The sequence below is a fragment of the Kogia breviceps genome, chromosome 14, assembly GCF_026419965.1.
Source record: "Kogia breviceps isolate mKogBre1 chromosome 14, mKogBre1 haplotype 1, whole genome shotgun sequence".
Taxonomy (NCBI): domain Eukaryota; kingdom Metazoa; phylum Chordata; class Mammalia; order Artiodactyla; family Physeteridae; genus Kogia; species Kogia breviceps.
Window position 1 is genome coordinate 71,799,455 of NC_081323.1, and position 15,869 is coordinate 71,815,323.

The window sequence follows — 15,869 nt, forward strand, 5'->3', positions numbered from 1 at the left end:
CCAAATTCTAGCTGGTCCTTCGGTCCATGTGTCCCCCCAAGGCAGGCGACCACGTTGCAGGCCCCAGTTCATGCTGAGGTCAATCCAACTGCTGAGTCTCTGTGCATCCAGGGTGCCCTCTGTCAAGGGGGAAATGCGTCTCTAAGCCACACCCACTGGCCCTGTAGCGTTCTAGAATGAAGCGCCCAGGGTTCAAATCTGGTTCCGCCACTCACAGCTGGTGACTTGGGCAAGTTATTCACCCTTCTCTACCTCTGTCTTTTCATCAGTAAAGTGGACATAATAATGACCTTGTCCCAGAGGCTTGTTGGAAAGACCACGTGAGCAGAGACATGGAAACACTTAGAAGAGAACCAGGAGCGCGTATTGATTCTCGCCATGCTTTCTGAACTACTCTGTGCCGGGGCTGCCCGCCCCCACACCAGGGCCCCGGGCAGGTCAAGGGAAGGCGAGAGGTGGGCTGGAGGTGGTGTCTGTGGTGGAAAGGGGAGGGGTGGCCACGCCTCTGCTCTAGCCCGTGGCCCTCCTGTGTCCATGTGGGCCTGGTCCGGCCAGATCTTCAGATTGTTCTAGTAAAGTGGGAAATCCAGAGTGTTATTCAGTCTCTCGTTTTGCAAAGACTAGTAGCTATCTTTTTTTTTTTTTTTTTTTTAAGAGTTTGAATGCTCTGAGCATCCAGTGCTAGGCTTCTGCTGTCCCCCACTGCCCGTTCTGGTGTTGTGGGCTGGACGTGGGCCCCCGGCCACGGCTCGGTCACTCCTGACAACTCATCTGGTCTCCAGGCGCCTGTCTTTGTCCTGCCTTGGTCTGGAGAGAGCACGGAAAAGGAGCCGAACAAAGGTGGTTACTGTTACTGCTGCAGCAGCGGTAGGGCCGTGGCAAGTGCCCTCCTGGGACTTTCCCTCTGTCCCCTTCCTCCCCTGCCAGCGTCTCCCCTCCCCCCCTCCAGCTCGTCCCAAGCCCGCCCGTCCCCAGCACGGAGGCGGGCCAGTGACAGAGTGGGTGAGTGGAGCAGGACGGTGCCCTGGGCTGCAACAGCTCCCCTCCCCTTCCCAGCCATGGGCCCCCCATCAGGTGAGGAGGGGAGGTCATGTGGGCGGGGCTCAGGTCAGCCCATCTTCTCCCGCAGAGTTCAAGTTCAAGTTCAGGGTTCAGGGCTGGCCGGGGACCTCTCTTCTGCCTCGAGGGAGATAATCACGCTTCCTCTAAGCCCTACTGTAGCCCAGGCTGGAATTTGGATTTTGACCTGCAAGGAGCCTCTCTTAGCAGGCGGTGCCGGAGGGAGGGCCACTGCCATTCTTCTAAACTCCGGCTGCGAGGGAAAAGGAGCCCAGTTTCTCCCTCCTCACAGCCACCTCTCTCTCCTTCTGCCTCAGACGCCACCGACAGGACCCAGGGCAGGTGGGCCCTGCATCCAGAGGAAGGTAAGACTCCCTACTCCCAGCCCCGCAAACTGATATCCATTCTGCAAACTGGGGAAGCTGGTCTGGGGACCGGAGGCAGTGCTGGCAGGGAAGACGGGGTGAGGGGCGCACAGCTCCTCTCCTTGGGAGAGGGCTTGTCCAGGCAAACGGAGTGTGTTTGGGGGGGTGGGTACAGCCAGCGCACCAGGCAGGCAAGGCTCGCAGCTCCTCCACTTAACCGAGTGCAGGGACGTGGAGTGATCATTTCACCTCACTTAGCCTCCGGTTCCTTATCTGTCAAATGAGAACGTGAACCTCAGCACAGCCCAGCCCACAGGTGTGGTGGACTCACGGGGACCCAAGAGATGAGCAGGTGAAAAATACCTACAAAGATCAACAAAACCCTGAGGGATGTGTCACTGCCGTGCAAAGCAAATATGCCAGGCGCGTGCTGAGAGCCCCGCATCTTGGGCCTGGTCTGGCTGGCCCAGCCACTGTAACTCACAGACAGAGCCTGAGAGCCATTAAGAAACGTGCCCAAGGTTGCACAGATAGTGGGGAGGCAAAGCTGAGACCCAACTCCCACGGCCGGCCGTGAGCTTACACACAGGGTCTGCTTTTCAAATGATGTCTTGATGACCGATTCCGGGGAAGCAGCTGAGAGAGATGCCCTCCTCCAAAGGGCATCCTGAGGATGTGACTTTGGCAGCGGCGGGGTTTGGGGGTGGGTGTCACAATTGCAGGCTGAGAAAATTTCACATTTGTTTGCTATACAAGTGTTTATTGAGTGCCTGCTTTGAGGACACAACGTGAGAGAAACGGACAGGGTCCCTGCCTTCGCGGAGCTTACAGTAGAGTGGGAACGGGAGGTAATGAGAGAATCGTACAAATCAAATGTCCTGCTTGATTCAACGGTTATGGGAAGTCATGTTTGCTATGATGGCAAATCATTTAGGGATCCAACTTAGATCGAAGCCAAGAGGAGACTCCTCTGGGGCTGTGACAGTAGGGTGCCATCTGAAGGATGAGTAGGAGTTCGTCAAGCCAACAGTGCAGGGAAGAGCATTCCAGGCCAGGGCGGGTGGGATAGGCAAAGACCCTGGGGCAGAACTAGCACTCAGGGATAGAAATAAGCAGGGTGAGACGCGGCTGCGGCCACAGCAGAGCACATCAACAGGCCCTGATGCTTAGAGCAGGAAAAGGAACTGATCTGATGTATGTTCAAAGATCTCTCTGACTTCCATGTAAGGGGAGTGGATTCCAAGGAAGCAAGAGTGTCATCGGGAAGGCAAGATGGGTGATTCTTCCAGTGACGGTGGCTTGAATGAAAGCAATAAAAGTAAAGGTGAGGGGAAATGGATAGATTGCAGCTCTGCTTTAGAAGTAGAACAGAATGGAATTAGAGGTCAATAGATTCCGGGAGTTGAGCAAGAGACACTATAATGTCTTTGACGGTATGTTTGCGAGCCCTGGCATCCTTGGTGCTTAGACATAGGGGCCAGCACGAAGGAGGTGCTCCCAGACCACTGGATGAGTGAATGAATGAATGAATGAATGAATGCAAGACCTAAGGATGACTTGGGTTTCTGGCCTGAGCAGCAGGGTAGATGAAGTTGCCATTCAGTGAGATGGGAAGGACTGGAAGCTCTTGAAGACTGTGGTCTCTAAGTTGGATGTATTACGTTTGAGATGCCGACTGGGTATCCGTGAGAGATTCCACGCCGGCATTTGGATGGACAGGTCTGGGGCTCAGAAGGTGTTCTTGTGACATCTATTCTCTCTAGGAATCAAGAGTCAAGGTCGTCACTGAAGGGGGGAGGCGGGGGGAGGAGAAACCTCACCTGGTTCCCTTGTACTCACATCTGTTAACCTTCGGAGCCAGACCCTACCGTGCCCATTGTTTCCTTCCTAATGACTGGAGAGGTGGCTCTTTCTAACAGGCTGGGGAGAGTCCCAGCCTCTGCTTCAGCTCAGAGACCCCTGGAATCTGTCCTCTGGCCCTTTTTGCTAGAGACCCGTTCCTAATGAACCACATAGCATCAGCCGGTTCAGCAGGCCAGAGGTGGTCCTCCTCTGGCCCTCGCTTCTGCAGGTTTAGGCTCTGACGGCTCTGCTCAGCCAGACAGAACTGACCCCCTCCCTCTGATTGGGCTCCGTCTACCACCAGCCTCTCTGGGCATCTTGGACTTGAGCCAAAGGCCAGGCTTGTGGCTGAGGAAGGAGGCAGTTACCTCCACAAAGGAGTGGAAGGAAAGGGTGTGAGTGTCTGCCGGCCTAGGAGGTGCGGCCTGTGCAGGCCCTTGTTGTCACCTCTGGAATTTTCCCTGCCAAGGGCGCACGTGTCGAGCAGTGGTTAGGAACTTGCAGGTCAAGCAAGCCCTGGTTCAGTCATTTACCAGTGGCGTGACCTTGGGGCCCCAGCTTGGGCTTTGTTTTCCCCACCTGTTCAATGGGGTTAACCAGAGACCTGACCTCTTATGGGTGCGGCGTGCTTAAAGTGAGATTCACACACGTAGGCGCCAGGGTCTGCGTGACCACAAAGTCCATGCTCTTTTTCTTTTTTCCTTTGATGGTTTTATAAGAAGGATGGAGTCAGACCAAATATTCTGGACCTGATCACGTTCTATAACGAACTCGATTAATGCTTTTAGCAAAACTGTGACATAGGTCTGATTAATATCCCCATTTTATAGATGGGAAAACTGAGCCTCAGAGAGCTTATCTGCCCAAGATCATGGAGCTAGTAAGTGGCAGAGCTGGGATTTGAACCAGGCGATGCAGTTCTTACATCTTTACACTTGATCGCAGTGCATCTATTTCCCAGGGAGTTTTTGCCTACAATTAAACTTTGTAATTAGATGGTCATTGTCATCTTTAGCTAGTGCAGAGTCCTTCCCCGGTTTCTCTCTCTGTCTCTTTCATTTTCTGTCCCTGCTAACGTGTTTGCTGTTCTTCAGCAAATAGGCCTGCATCCTGGCAAAATCGTTGGTACTATTTTCTGTCTCAGAATGTATTTCATATACACATATGGTTTTATGCTGTAAATCTTTTTCTGCTTGTTCCTTTTTCTTCCACCATGAAATGTTTCAGATGCACACATGCTTTAGATAATACTGTAGCCGCACCAGTGCACACACACACACACAGGAGACAGCCTTAGAAACCGAACGCAGGGAATACAGTCAGAGCCCTCACCTTGCTGTGGGCGCGCTTACCCATCCTTGCCTCGCACTGGGGAAAATTTCCACATCTGCTCTGGCCGATTATGTAAGGGGCTGAAAGGAAAGGGGTGAGCAGCCGTCTCTGCTTGCTGAGTTTCCTGTGTTCTTTGGCCAATTGGCAACTGCAAGGGTAGGGTGTTCTTGCAAACAGGGCCGTTGTTACAACACCCGCTTTACCTAGACTCCTGTCAACCCTGGCCTCCCACAGGGGAGGGTCCCTCCCAGGAGGTGAAGCCCTCCCGGGGCAGTGCAACTGGTGGCTCTGGGCCCACAAGAAGCTGCAAGGGGCTGAGTGAGATCTCTCGAGGATGGGGCGGGGCACATCCAGAGTAATCACCACTTTGTCCTCTGTGCCTATAGCACAGAGCCTGGCACACAGCTGGTGCCTAATAAATGTTTGTGGAAAAGAAAGAAGTAGAGGGAAGGAAGGACTGAAGGAGGGGAGGAGAGAAAGAAGGAGAGAAAGGCAGGAGGAAGGGAGGAAAAAGAGACACACCAGCCAGTATTGGATAACAGTGAGCTTCGATTCAGGACTTGGGTTCAAATCCCACCTCTGGCACTTAGTGTGACCCAGAGGCCAGTGGCACAGCCAGGACCCGAACCCAGCTCACTGTCACTTCTTGGTGGCTCCATTTCCCACCTGTAAAATGGGGGTGTAATGTGTTTGTCTCACTGGGCTGACAAGGATGAGATAAGAGGACCCATGTAAAGTGAGCTCCAGGCCTGGCACTTCACTAAGTGAAGTGGCACTGCTCACTAAGCTTTAGTGATGTTCCCTGTTACGGTGACAGCGTGACTTTACTGAGCGAGGGCACGTGGAGGGCTCCGCCTGGGAGCACGTGGCCGAGGCCGGAGCACTTGGGTTCCACAGCTTCTCTGGTCCGTTGTCCGAGCTCCCATTCGCACCCTGAAGACACAGCCAGTCCCTCCTGGCCACCGGCAGGGCCCCCCCCCCCACCCCCGGGACTCAGGAAGAGCCTGGAGTTGGTGCCAGCCTGCCCGGAGCTGGTGATGAATGACTTGTTTATCTGCTCCCGCCCCTCTCGGTGCCTGGCAGGCAGAGGCCTGGAAGGGGGGCGGCTGGGAGCTGGGCTGGACACGGGGGAGGGAGTGTCACCAGTCTTCCTGCTGTCCTCCTCCTCCCTTCCTCCCCTTCCTCCCTTTCAGGCCTGTGGGGTTCTAGAACAAGCTGCCCCACTCCCCAGTTCAGCATCAATCTCCACCTTAAACTGCTTCCTCTGCCCCAGTCCTCATCTTCCCCAAGTCCCCTGTTTTGGAAGCAGCAAAGTACTTCAAACTACTTCAAAGCAGTTGAACTGCTTGAAAATGCAGGCTCTGAACCCTCCTACACTGTTGGTGGGAATGTAAACTGGTGCAGCCACTACAGAGAACAGTATGCAAGTTCCCCCAAAAACTAAAAATGGAGCTACCATGTGATCCAGCAATCCCACTCCTGGGCATATATCCAGAGAAAACTCTAATTCAAAAAGATACATGCACCTCAGTGTTCATAGCAGCACTATTTACAATAGCCAAGACATGGAAGCAACTGCATTGTCCATCAACAGAGGAATGGATAAGGAAGTGGTATATATATATATATATATATATATATATATATATATATATATACAATGGAATACTACTCAGCCATAAAAAAGAATGAAATCATGCCATTTGCAGCCACAAGGATGGACCTAGAGATTATCATACTAAGTGAAGTAAGTTGGAGAAAGACAAATATCATATGACATCACTTATATGTGGAATCTAAAAAAATGATACAAATGAACTTATATACGAAGCAGAAATAGACTCACAGACATAGAAAACAGACATATGGTTACCAAAGGGGAAAGAGAAGAGATAAATTAGGAGTTTGGGATTAACAGATACACACTACTATATAAAAAATAGATAAACAACAAGGACCTACTGTATAGCACAGGGAAGTATATTCAATATCTTGTAATGACCTCTAATGGAAAAGAATCTGAAAAAGGATATATATATATACTCATATGAATCACTTTGCTATATACCAGAAACTAACACAATATTGAAAATCAACTATACTTTAATAATTTTTTTTTTTTTTTTTTTGCGGTACGCGGGCCCCCCACTGCCGTGGCCTCTCCCCTCGCGGAGCACAGGCTCCGGACGCGCAGGCCCAGCGGCCACGGCCCACGGGCCCAGCCGCTCCGCGGCACGCGGGATCCTCCCGGACCGGGGCACGAACCCGCGTCCCCCGCATCGGCAGGCGGACTCCCAACCACTGCGCCACCAAGGAAGCCCTATACTTTAATAATTTTTAAAAAATCATGGCAAAAAAAAAAAAAAGAAAGAAAGAAAATGCAGGCTGTGAAATCAGACAGATCTGGATTTGAGTCCTGCCTTGGGTACTCAGTCATGTGACACCACTTCCTTGACTGTGGAGTAGCAATAAGAACACTACCTACCTAACAGTCACTTCAGCCCTTAGTCAGCCTTAAGGACCATCTACCCAGTCCTCCCCAAGCCTCCAGAATCAGCCTCCTGGTTAGACTCTCATTTATGAACCTCTACTTCCACCCTAGGGAGGGTCTCCAGCACCAGTCTTCCCTTTCCACTTTCTCTCTGCAAGTTCTCTGGTTCAGTTAGGTTATTACTATCTCATTGGGCAGACGACAATGATCATAAAACCTAGGCTTGACTGAGGCAGGGAGGGCTGAGGGGTGATCTGAGGTAGAATTGGGGCTTCCACTACGCATCCCTGCATTCGAGTGGGGTACGTGAGTTGGGTTTGCCTGATACTGGCAAGTCTATATTCCCTCCTTCCCTCCTTCTCTTGTCCTTTCATCTTTGGATGAGAACTATGGATCAGTGATTGCTTGAGTCTTCTCACAGGTCTGAGAAGCTGTGAGCATCCTCTCAATAGAAGAGCAAGGCTCGGCCCCCAGTATACAGTACTTGGCGTGGGAAGGGACGTTAAAAGTTATTGAGCGCCCCCCTGAGGCATCTTCTCTAAGTGACTGTCCAATCTTCTAGGGCTCAAAGGCAGTGGTTCTCAACCCAGGGGACACTTGTGGCTCTCACAACTGGGGGAAGGGTGCTCCTGGCATCTAGTGGGTAGCTACCAGGGATAATCCTACAATGCACAAGACAGCTCTCTATAACAAAGAATTATGTGATCCAAAATGCCAATAGTATTGCAGATGGAAAATTGCTTTAAGAACAAGAAACATCCTGCCCAGGTGACCAGGCCATTCTGTCTTCGAGCAGCTCTGATTAGAAGCAGGAAACTATCTCCAGTTCTCCCCGCCTCTCTCGCTTACCCTGTTAATTAATCTCCAGGTGCTACCGATTCTAACCCAACTTATTTCTCTAATGCACTTTCTCTCACCCTCCATATACTTCATCTCAAGTCTGGGTCATTTCAAGATACCCTTCCCGCCCAACTTTTTGGCTTCCAGTCAAGCCTCTACTGCCTTGCACCACTTCCACCACCGCGTTCAGAATTTTTCAGTAGCATTTCTTAACCTAGAGCAGAGGGGTGCCACAGATGCATTTCAATAAATTTTGAAATTTTATCAGATATTTTTGGTTGTCACAATGACTTGGAGTACCATGGCTGGGTGGAGACCAGAGGTGCTAGACACCTTGAAATTCACGGAACTTCCCCCAAGGAACCAGGACTTTCAGATGTCCCACCTGACCTTCACGCAGGCGAAAAACATGCTTTCAATTATCCGAGAATAGAACCAGTTTGCACAAAACACAAAGTGTTGGCTGTTGGTTTTTTTTACATTAAAAACATAGCACAAGGAACTATATTCAATATCTTATAATAACCTATAATGGAAAAGAATCTGAAAAAGAATATTTATCATTTTGCTATACACCTGAAACTAGCACAACATTGTACATTAACGTTACTTCATTTAAAAAATGGTTTTTAAAAAATGTACCTGCTTTTTATTTTCACCAAGCTGTCTCTGATATTTCTCAGAGGGCTCTACCTTAAGTTAAAAGCATATGGTGTATCGTGGGAGTTGTTTGGACTTCTTCATAACATTTAAAAATCACAAAGCATTTTTCACAAATTTAAACATTCTTGTGCTCCTCTGTAAATTCATGCTTTATTTTGTGCTTCTGGAATAGAATAGAATGGATTCCTATTTTCTTATTTCTCTTAAATCAAAAATTTATTCAGTATAATAGGTAAAATGACCTGACTGTCCCTTTGAGTCTTGCAGTGGAGTCAGATGGAGCAGTTACATTTTGGATTATCCATCATTTTAATCATAAATTGCTTCTATTTCTCTTTTATAATAGAGTTAGAGCATTGTATTGATTTTTTAAAAAGTTATGTGTGTAGGTAGGTAACACTAACTATGAATTTCATTTCAGTTTTCAGTAAAAGGAATATTACAAAATATTTGTTGTAAAAACAGAGGATGGGGCTTCCCTGGTGGAGCAGTGGTTGAGAGTCCGCCTGCCGATGCCACGGGTTCGTGCCCCGGTCCGGGAAGATCCCACATGCCGCGGAGCGGCTGGGCCCGTGAGCCATGGCCGCTGGGCCTGTGCGTCCGGAGCCTGTGCTCCGCACCGGGAGAGGCCGCGACAGTGAGAGGCCCGCGTACCACAAAAAAAAAAAAAAAAGAATCTTCCTGACAATGTAGGGGACATGGGTTTGAACCCTGGTCCGGGAAGATCCCACATGCGACAGAGCAACTAAGCCCGTGAGCCACGATTACTGAGCCTGTGTTCTAGAGCCCGCGAGCCACAACTACTGAGCCCGCGTGCTACAGCTACAGAAGCCCACTCACCTAGAGCCCGTGCTCCGAAACAAGAGAAGCCACCACAATGAGAAGCCCGCGCACCGCAACGAAGAGTAGCCCCCGCTCGCCGCAACTGGAGAAAGCCTGCACGCAGCAACGAAAACCCAACGCAGTCAAAAATAAATTAATTAAATAAATTTTAAAAAGCTCAATTAAAAATTAAAAACATAAAGACGGGGTGATATCTGAAGATGATGACAACTGATGTTATCTTTGAAAATTACTGACCTTACAGAATCCTTTGAATGACATCAAAGGCCTGGTATAATGTCTTCATAGCATTATACAAGCCTCAGTGCTCATCTCCCTCCTTCCAATCTTACTTAATACTCAGGCAAGAATCTGATGGTTCCTTAAGCATGACATGTTTTTTCACACCCCAATGTCTGTAGATACTGTTGTCTTGGCCTGGAATGCTCTCTCATACCTGCTTATGCTGTGTAGGACCACCCACTCATTCTTCAAAACCCAGCTCATATGCTACCATCTGGATTTCTCCATGTAAAATTAGGTGGTCCTTACCTCATTGCACATTGTAGAAAATTAGTAATATTAATAATAGCAGCTATAATTTACTGAACACAGCTGTGCATGGCACTGTTCTTAACACCTCACAGGTTCGAGCTCACAGCAATCTATGAAATGTAAACTCTTATTGCCCCATTTTGCATATGGGAATGCTAAGGTTTAGAGAAGTTAGGGAATTTGTCCAAGTTCTCTGGATCGGTAAGTGGTGGAGCCAGTTGATGACTCCTAAGCTTGAATCCTTAATACCTCTACCTCTATGTACCTCCACTGTATGAAACATCACGTTGTGTTATTATCTGAGTGGGTTTATCCCATTATAGGGGTGCACATCATAGAGGGCAGGACTGAGTTTTTCATTCCTGAACCCTTAGAGGCTGACACCTCCACAGAGTGGAGCCATCCTAACACAGGAGTAAGTCAAAGCCCAAATCGCTTATAGTAAAAAAATTACCCTTGAGAATTGTATTAGTTTCCAATTGCTGCTGTAACAAATTACCACAAACTTAGTGGCTTAAAACAACACAAGTTCATTATCTTACAGTTCCGGAAGTCAGAAGTTCTCAATGGATCTTACTGCGCTAAAGTCAAGGTGAGAGTAGGACTGACTTCCTTCTGGATGCTCTAGGGCAGAATCCATTAATTTGCTTTTTCCAGCTTCTAGAAGTCACCTGCATTCCTTGGCTCATGGCCCCATTACTCCATTATCAAAGCCAGCAACATTAGGCCAAATCCTTCTCACAGTCTCCTCTCTCTGGTTCTCTCATCTAATCTCCTCTTCCACTTTTAGGGACACTAGTGATTGCATTAGTCCTACTCAGATAAGCTCCCTGTTTAAAGGGAAGCTGAGTAGCAACCTTAATTACATCTGCAAATGTAATTGTCCTTTGTCATGTAACGTAACACATTCACAGGCTCTGGGCATTAGGATGTAAACATCTTTGAGGGGGACATGAGTCTACCCACCACAGGAATCTCTTAAGTGCCCAAGGAAGTGCAGTATACTGAGAAATACCTTAAGATACTGGTTCAAAACATGGATTCTGGAGCAAGATTATTAGCCTTCAAATCCCAGCTCTACCACTTGAACTGTGTTACCTTAGCCAAGTTAGTTAACTTCTCTGTGCCTCTATTTTGCCAGCTGTAAGATGGTATGATAACAACAGTGCCCATTTCGCAGGTTTATAAACACTTAGGGTGATGCCTGGTATGTAGTAAGTACTATGTAAGTGTTTATTAAATATATGCATTTTTATGGGCATATCCAGCAGTGAAACAAGATTGTATTGACTGGCTGAGCCTCTGACAAAATTGCTGGCTTGACTTTCACCCAGTAGTGAGGTACCCGGGGAACAGAGACTGACGCAGGTGTCTTGTTTTTCTCTCACTCCCGGACATGTGGAAGAGGGTGGTGAAACATCTGTACTGCTTAAATTGTGTATTCTTTGTATTTTGCCAAGTGAGTGGTTGGATTGGTAAACATTAACTGTAGATTTTGATGTGACTGCCTTGTAAATGTTTGCTGAGTGAGTGCTTGGGTGGATGCATCTGCCTTCCCGAGGTTGTCTCCTCCACGTGTGTCCTCTTGCTCGGATGTCCCAAGGCGGCATTCACGGAGAGGGTGAGAAGAGTGGCACCGGGTCCTGGCATCTGACACGCATTTGTGCTTCCACAGGGGTGAGAGAGTTCATTCAGGACCATGGAGAGCAGCCCCAGCGGCCCTCAGCCCACGCGGTCAGATCCCCTGGAGCCATTTCCCCAGAGGACTCTGGAACCAGGTGACATTGCAGTGCTGGTTCTGTACTTCCTCTTTGTCCTGGCTGTTGGACTATGGGTAAGTCAGGTCAGGGGGAGGGAAAGTGGCTGGGGAGGGGTGAGAGACTAGCTCAAGGTCATACAGTAATCAGAACTTTTATTATTTTTATTTCTGGCCGTGCCACATGGCATGTGGGTTCTTAGTTCCCCGACCAGGGATCGAACCCGTGCCTCCTATAGTGGAAGCGCAGAGTCCTAGCCACTGGACCGCCAGGGAATTTCCTAATCAGAACTTTAATACTTAAAGAATGCATTGAGTATCAACTGTGTGTCAAGTACCGTGTTAGGCACTTTCTCTCATGTTATCTCATGTAATTTGCACAGGTCGCTATGAAGAAGGTACTATTGCTCTACCCCATTTTATAGATAAGAAAACTGAGGCTCAAAGAATTTAAGTTCCTTATTCTGTTAGTAAGTTAGGAGAGCTGGGGTTAGAATCCATATCTCCTTCACTTTGAAGTCCATGATCTTTAAAAAAAAATTATTTAAAAAGTAGTTTTGTTTTTTTAAAGGCAATGAAATAAAAACAACTTAAAATGACACACAGTGAAAAGTCTTACTACTATCCTTCCCTCCACAGGCAACCACTGTTATTAACTTTTTAGTACATTAGTGTATTCTTCCAGGGTTTCTTTAGGTAAATCCAAGCAAATATTAATGTGTATATTTCCCTCATTCTTAAATAGAAGGTAGCTTATTACACATACTGTGTTTTACTTTGATATGTTTCACTGATCAGTGTCTCCTGGATATCTTTTCATATCAGTATATGGAAGCTTCTGCATCTTCTTAAAAGTTGACCAGTACTAACACACCATTGTAAAGCAATTATACTCCAATAAAGGTGTTAAAAAAACAAGTTGCCCAGTATTCCATAGCTGGTCATACCGCAATTTATTTAACCTGTTTCTTGCTGAGGGTCACTTGGATTGTTCCCCATCTCTTAACACTAAAATTTATGCTGTAATAAACAAGTCTTGGACACATTATTTTGGATGTGTACAACTATAATGTAGGATAAATTCCCTGTAGTGGAATCATCAGGTTAAAGGATATATGTATTTGTAATTACGATTGCTTGTGTCAAATTGCCTTCCTTAGGTTTAGTGCCAATCTGCACAAAATCATTAAATGTATGAAAGTCACATTATCACATCCACAGCAACACTGCATTGTCAAACTTCTTCATTTTTGCCAAACTGACAGGGAAGCACCATATCTCAATGTACTATCTTATAATGAGTGAGGCTAAAATGAACATCCTTACATATGTTTAAGAACCACTTGTTTCCTTTATGTGAAGTATGGTTTCATATTTTTTTCCATTTTCAATAAGTTCTTGCTTTTATTCTTATCAATTTCTAGGAACACTTTACATATTAAAGAGACAGTAACTTTGGGATAAAGGATAGTGCAGAGGAGGTGCTGCTATCTGATTTCAGGTCAAATGACTTGAAAACTGTAGCCTACTGAGGTGTCCCCACTTCAGTTTGACTATTTGTAGATCATTTCTCTACTCTTACCCCTTAGCTTTCCCTCCTCCAGATCAATCAGGGGATAAAAGTGCTGGACATCCCAAAGACCATGGATCTGATATTGAGATGGGTGAGATGTTGTTAAGGGTCAGGACTTTTATCTATCTATCTATCTATCTATTTATTTATTTATTTTCACGCTGCACGGCTTGCGGGATCTTAGTTCCCTGACCAGGGATCGAACCTGGGGACCGGGCAGTAAAAGTGCCAAGTCCTAACCACTGGACGGCCTGGGAATTCCCAAGAGTCAGGGCTTTTGAGTCAGACAAGTTTGAGATCAGGATTAGGTGTAGGGGTAGAGTTAGGGTGAGGGTTAGAGTTCCTGGGAATCTATATTTTCACAAGGGACTTGGGAGACTCTGATGTATTACTGGTTTTTGAAGCTATGGATTTAGATGATCCCTTTTAGCACAAGGAGTTCTTTACTCTTGGAAAATACTTCCTGTGTCAGGGTTCAGCAGGAATGAGCTATAGTGTCTGTTTTCTATAGTAAGATCTTTTGCAGGGATGAAGAGATATCATTTCATGTCACCTCCCATCCAGTAAGACTCCTCTCACCAACACCTGCACCCAGAGGCTGGGAGAAGTTAAACAACTTATCCAAGATCACAAATAGCTACTTAGTGGTTAAAATGTCTCTGTTAAAGCACCTTTAACGCCAGAAAGCTCACTCCTAAAGAGCTCTGAAATCAGGCTGACCTGGGTTTGAGTTCCCAGCCTTCTGCTTTGTAGAAATATGGCACTAGATACGTGACTTTACTTCCAAGCCACAGTTTCTTCATCTGTTAAACTGTCTTGATGACATCAACCTCATAGGAGTTGGTGAGGATTAAAATGAGATGATGCTTCAAAATGCCTGGTATAGTGTCTGTCACATAGTACTGATACTCAATAAATGACATCCATTGTGAGCTATCTATAGCTCATTGTGGCTTGTCTATACAAGCCATGAGTCTAAAACTCAAAAGCCTAGGGGGATCTAGTGGGTTATTATACATCTGTGAGGCAGGGAGTGGTAGGAGCTGTGTTGACCTGAAGACTTTATGTCTCCTCTAAAGGCATTCAGATGAAAATCTTCTTAAAAACCGTGGGTCAAACAAAATATATTTGATCTAGATCTAAAAAATAAACAAACTAGTGAATATAACAAAAAAAGAAGTAGAATCACAGATATAGAAAACAAACTAGTGGTTACCAGTGGGGAGAGGGAAGGGGGGGAGGAGCAATACAGGGGTAGGGTATTAAGAGGTACAAACTATTATGCATAAAATAAGCTACAAGAATATATTGTACAGGGCTTCCCTGGTGGCGCAGTGGTTAAGAATCCTCCTGTCAATGCAGGGGCCATGGGTTCGATCCCTGCTCTGGGAAGATCCCACATGCCGCGGAGCAACTAAGTCCATGCGCCACAACTACTGAGCCTGTGTGCCACAACTACTGAAGCCCGCACGCCTAGAGGCTGTGCTCTGCAACAAGAGAAGCCACTGCAATGAGAAGCCCGCACACCGCAACAAAGAGTAGCCCCTGCTCGCTGCAACCAGAGAAAGCCCGCACTCAGCAACAGACCCAACACAGCCAAAAAAAAAAAATTAATTTATTAAAAAAAAAGAATATATTGTACAATACAGGGAATATAGCCAATATTTTATAATAACTATAAATGGAGTATAACCTTAAAAAATTTTGAATCACCATATTGTATAGCTGTAAATTATGTAATATCACACATCAAGTATACTTTAAAAAAATTATTTATTTATTTTTATTTATTTTGGCTGCAGGGTCTTCATTGTGGCATGTGGGATCTTTTAGTTACGGGATACATGCGGGATCTAGTTCCCCAACCAGGGATTGAACCCTGGCCCCCTGCATTGGGAGCACAGTCTTACTCACTGGACTACCAGGGAAGTCATTTTTTTTTTAAAGGACCTCAGAGTTTTGTACTTTTTTTAAAGTTTCTAATTTTTATTTTTTGGCTGAGCCATGGGGCATGTGAGAGCTTAGTTCCCTCACCTGGGATCGAACCCGTGCCCGCTGCAGTGGAATCGTGGAGTCTTAACCTCTAGACTGCCAGGGGAGTCTCTCAATCTTTTTTTAAATTATAGTTGAGGGACTTCCCTGGCGGTCCAGCGATTAGGACTCTGTGCTCTCACTGCCGAGGGCCTGGGTTCGATCCCTGATTGGGGAACTAAGATCCCACAAACCACGTGGCAAAAAAAAAAAAAAGTGAATAAGATATTTCAGGCAAACAATATCCATGGGAAGTATCACTCAGGGACCCCTGCAAAAAAACCAAAACCAAACAAAAACCCAAAACCAAATAAACAAAAAAAACCCCCAAATAAATTTGATGTCTGAGTCTGGCCTGCTGGACTCCTGGGTTATAATCTGTGGCCTAGACCATTTGGAGATGTGTCTGATTGCTAACATTTCCCTCACCCACCCCTCTTCTTTGTTTCAGTCCACAGTGAAGACCAAAAGAGACACGGTGAAAGGCTATTTTCTAGCTGGAGGGGACATGGTGTGGTGGCCAGTAAGTAGTCTTTGGTT

General features: G+C 46.8%; 1 protein-coding gene across 7 annotated transcripts in view; it reads left to right on the forward strand.

Moving 5' to 3' along the window:
* Positions 1-727: 727 nt before the first annotated feature.
* The window catches only part of SLC5A11 (solute carrier family 5 member 11), a 56,692-nt gene continuing 41,550 nt past the window's right edge, over positions 728-15,869 (forward strand). For 2 of the 7 annotated variants that reach the window (XM_059036988.2, XM_067012370.1), the window contains exons 1-4: positions 993-1,074; positions 1,377-1,424; positions 11,645-11,803; positions 15,781-15,852. In XM_059036988.2, coding sequence (XP_058892971.1) covers positions 11,669-11,803; positions 15,781-15,852 — 207 coding nt within the window. In that variant the 5' untranslated portion in view covers positions 993-1,074; positions 1,377-1,424; positions 11,645-11,668. Of the gene's footprint in view, positions 1,075-1,129; positions 1,425-11,644; positions 11,804-15,780; positions 15,853-15,869 lie in introns of those variants that run through there. The other 5 variants (XM_067012368.1, XM_067012367.1, XM_067012369.1 and 2 more) reach the window with 5 other exon arrangements.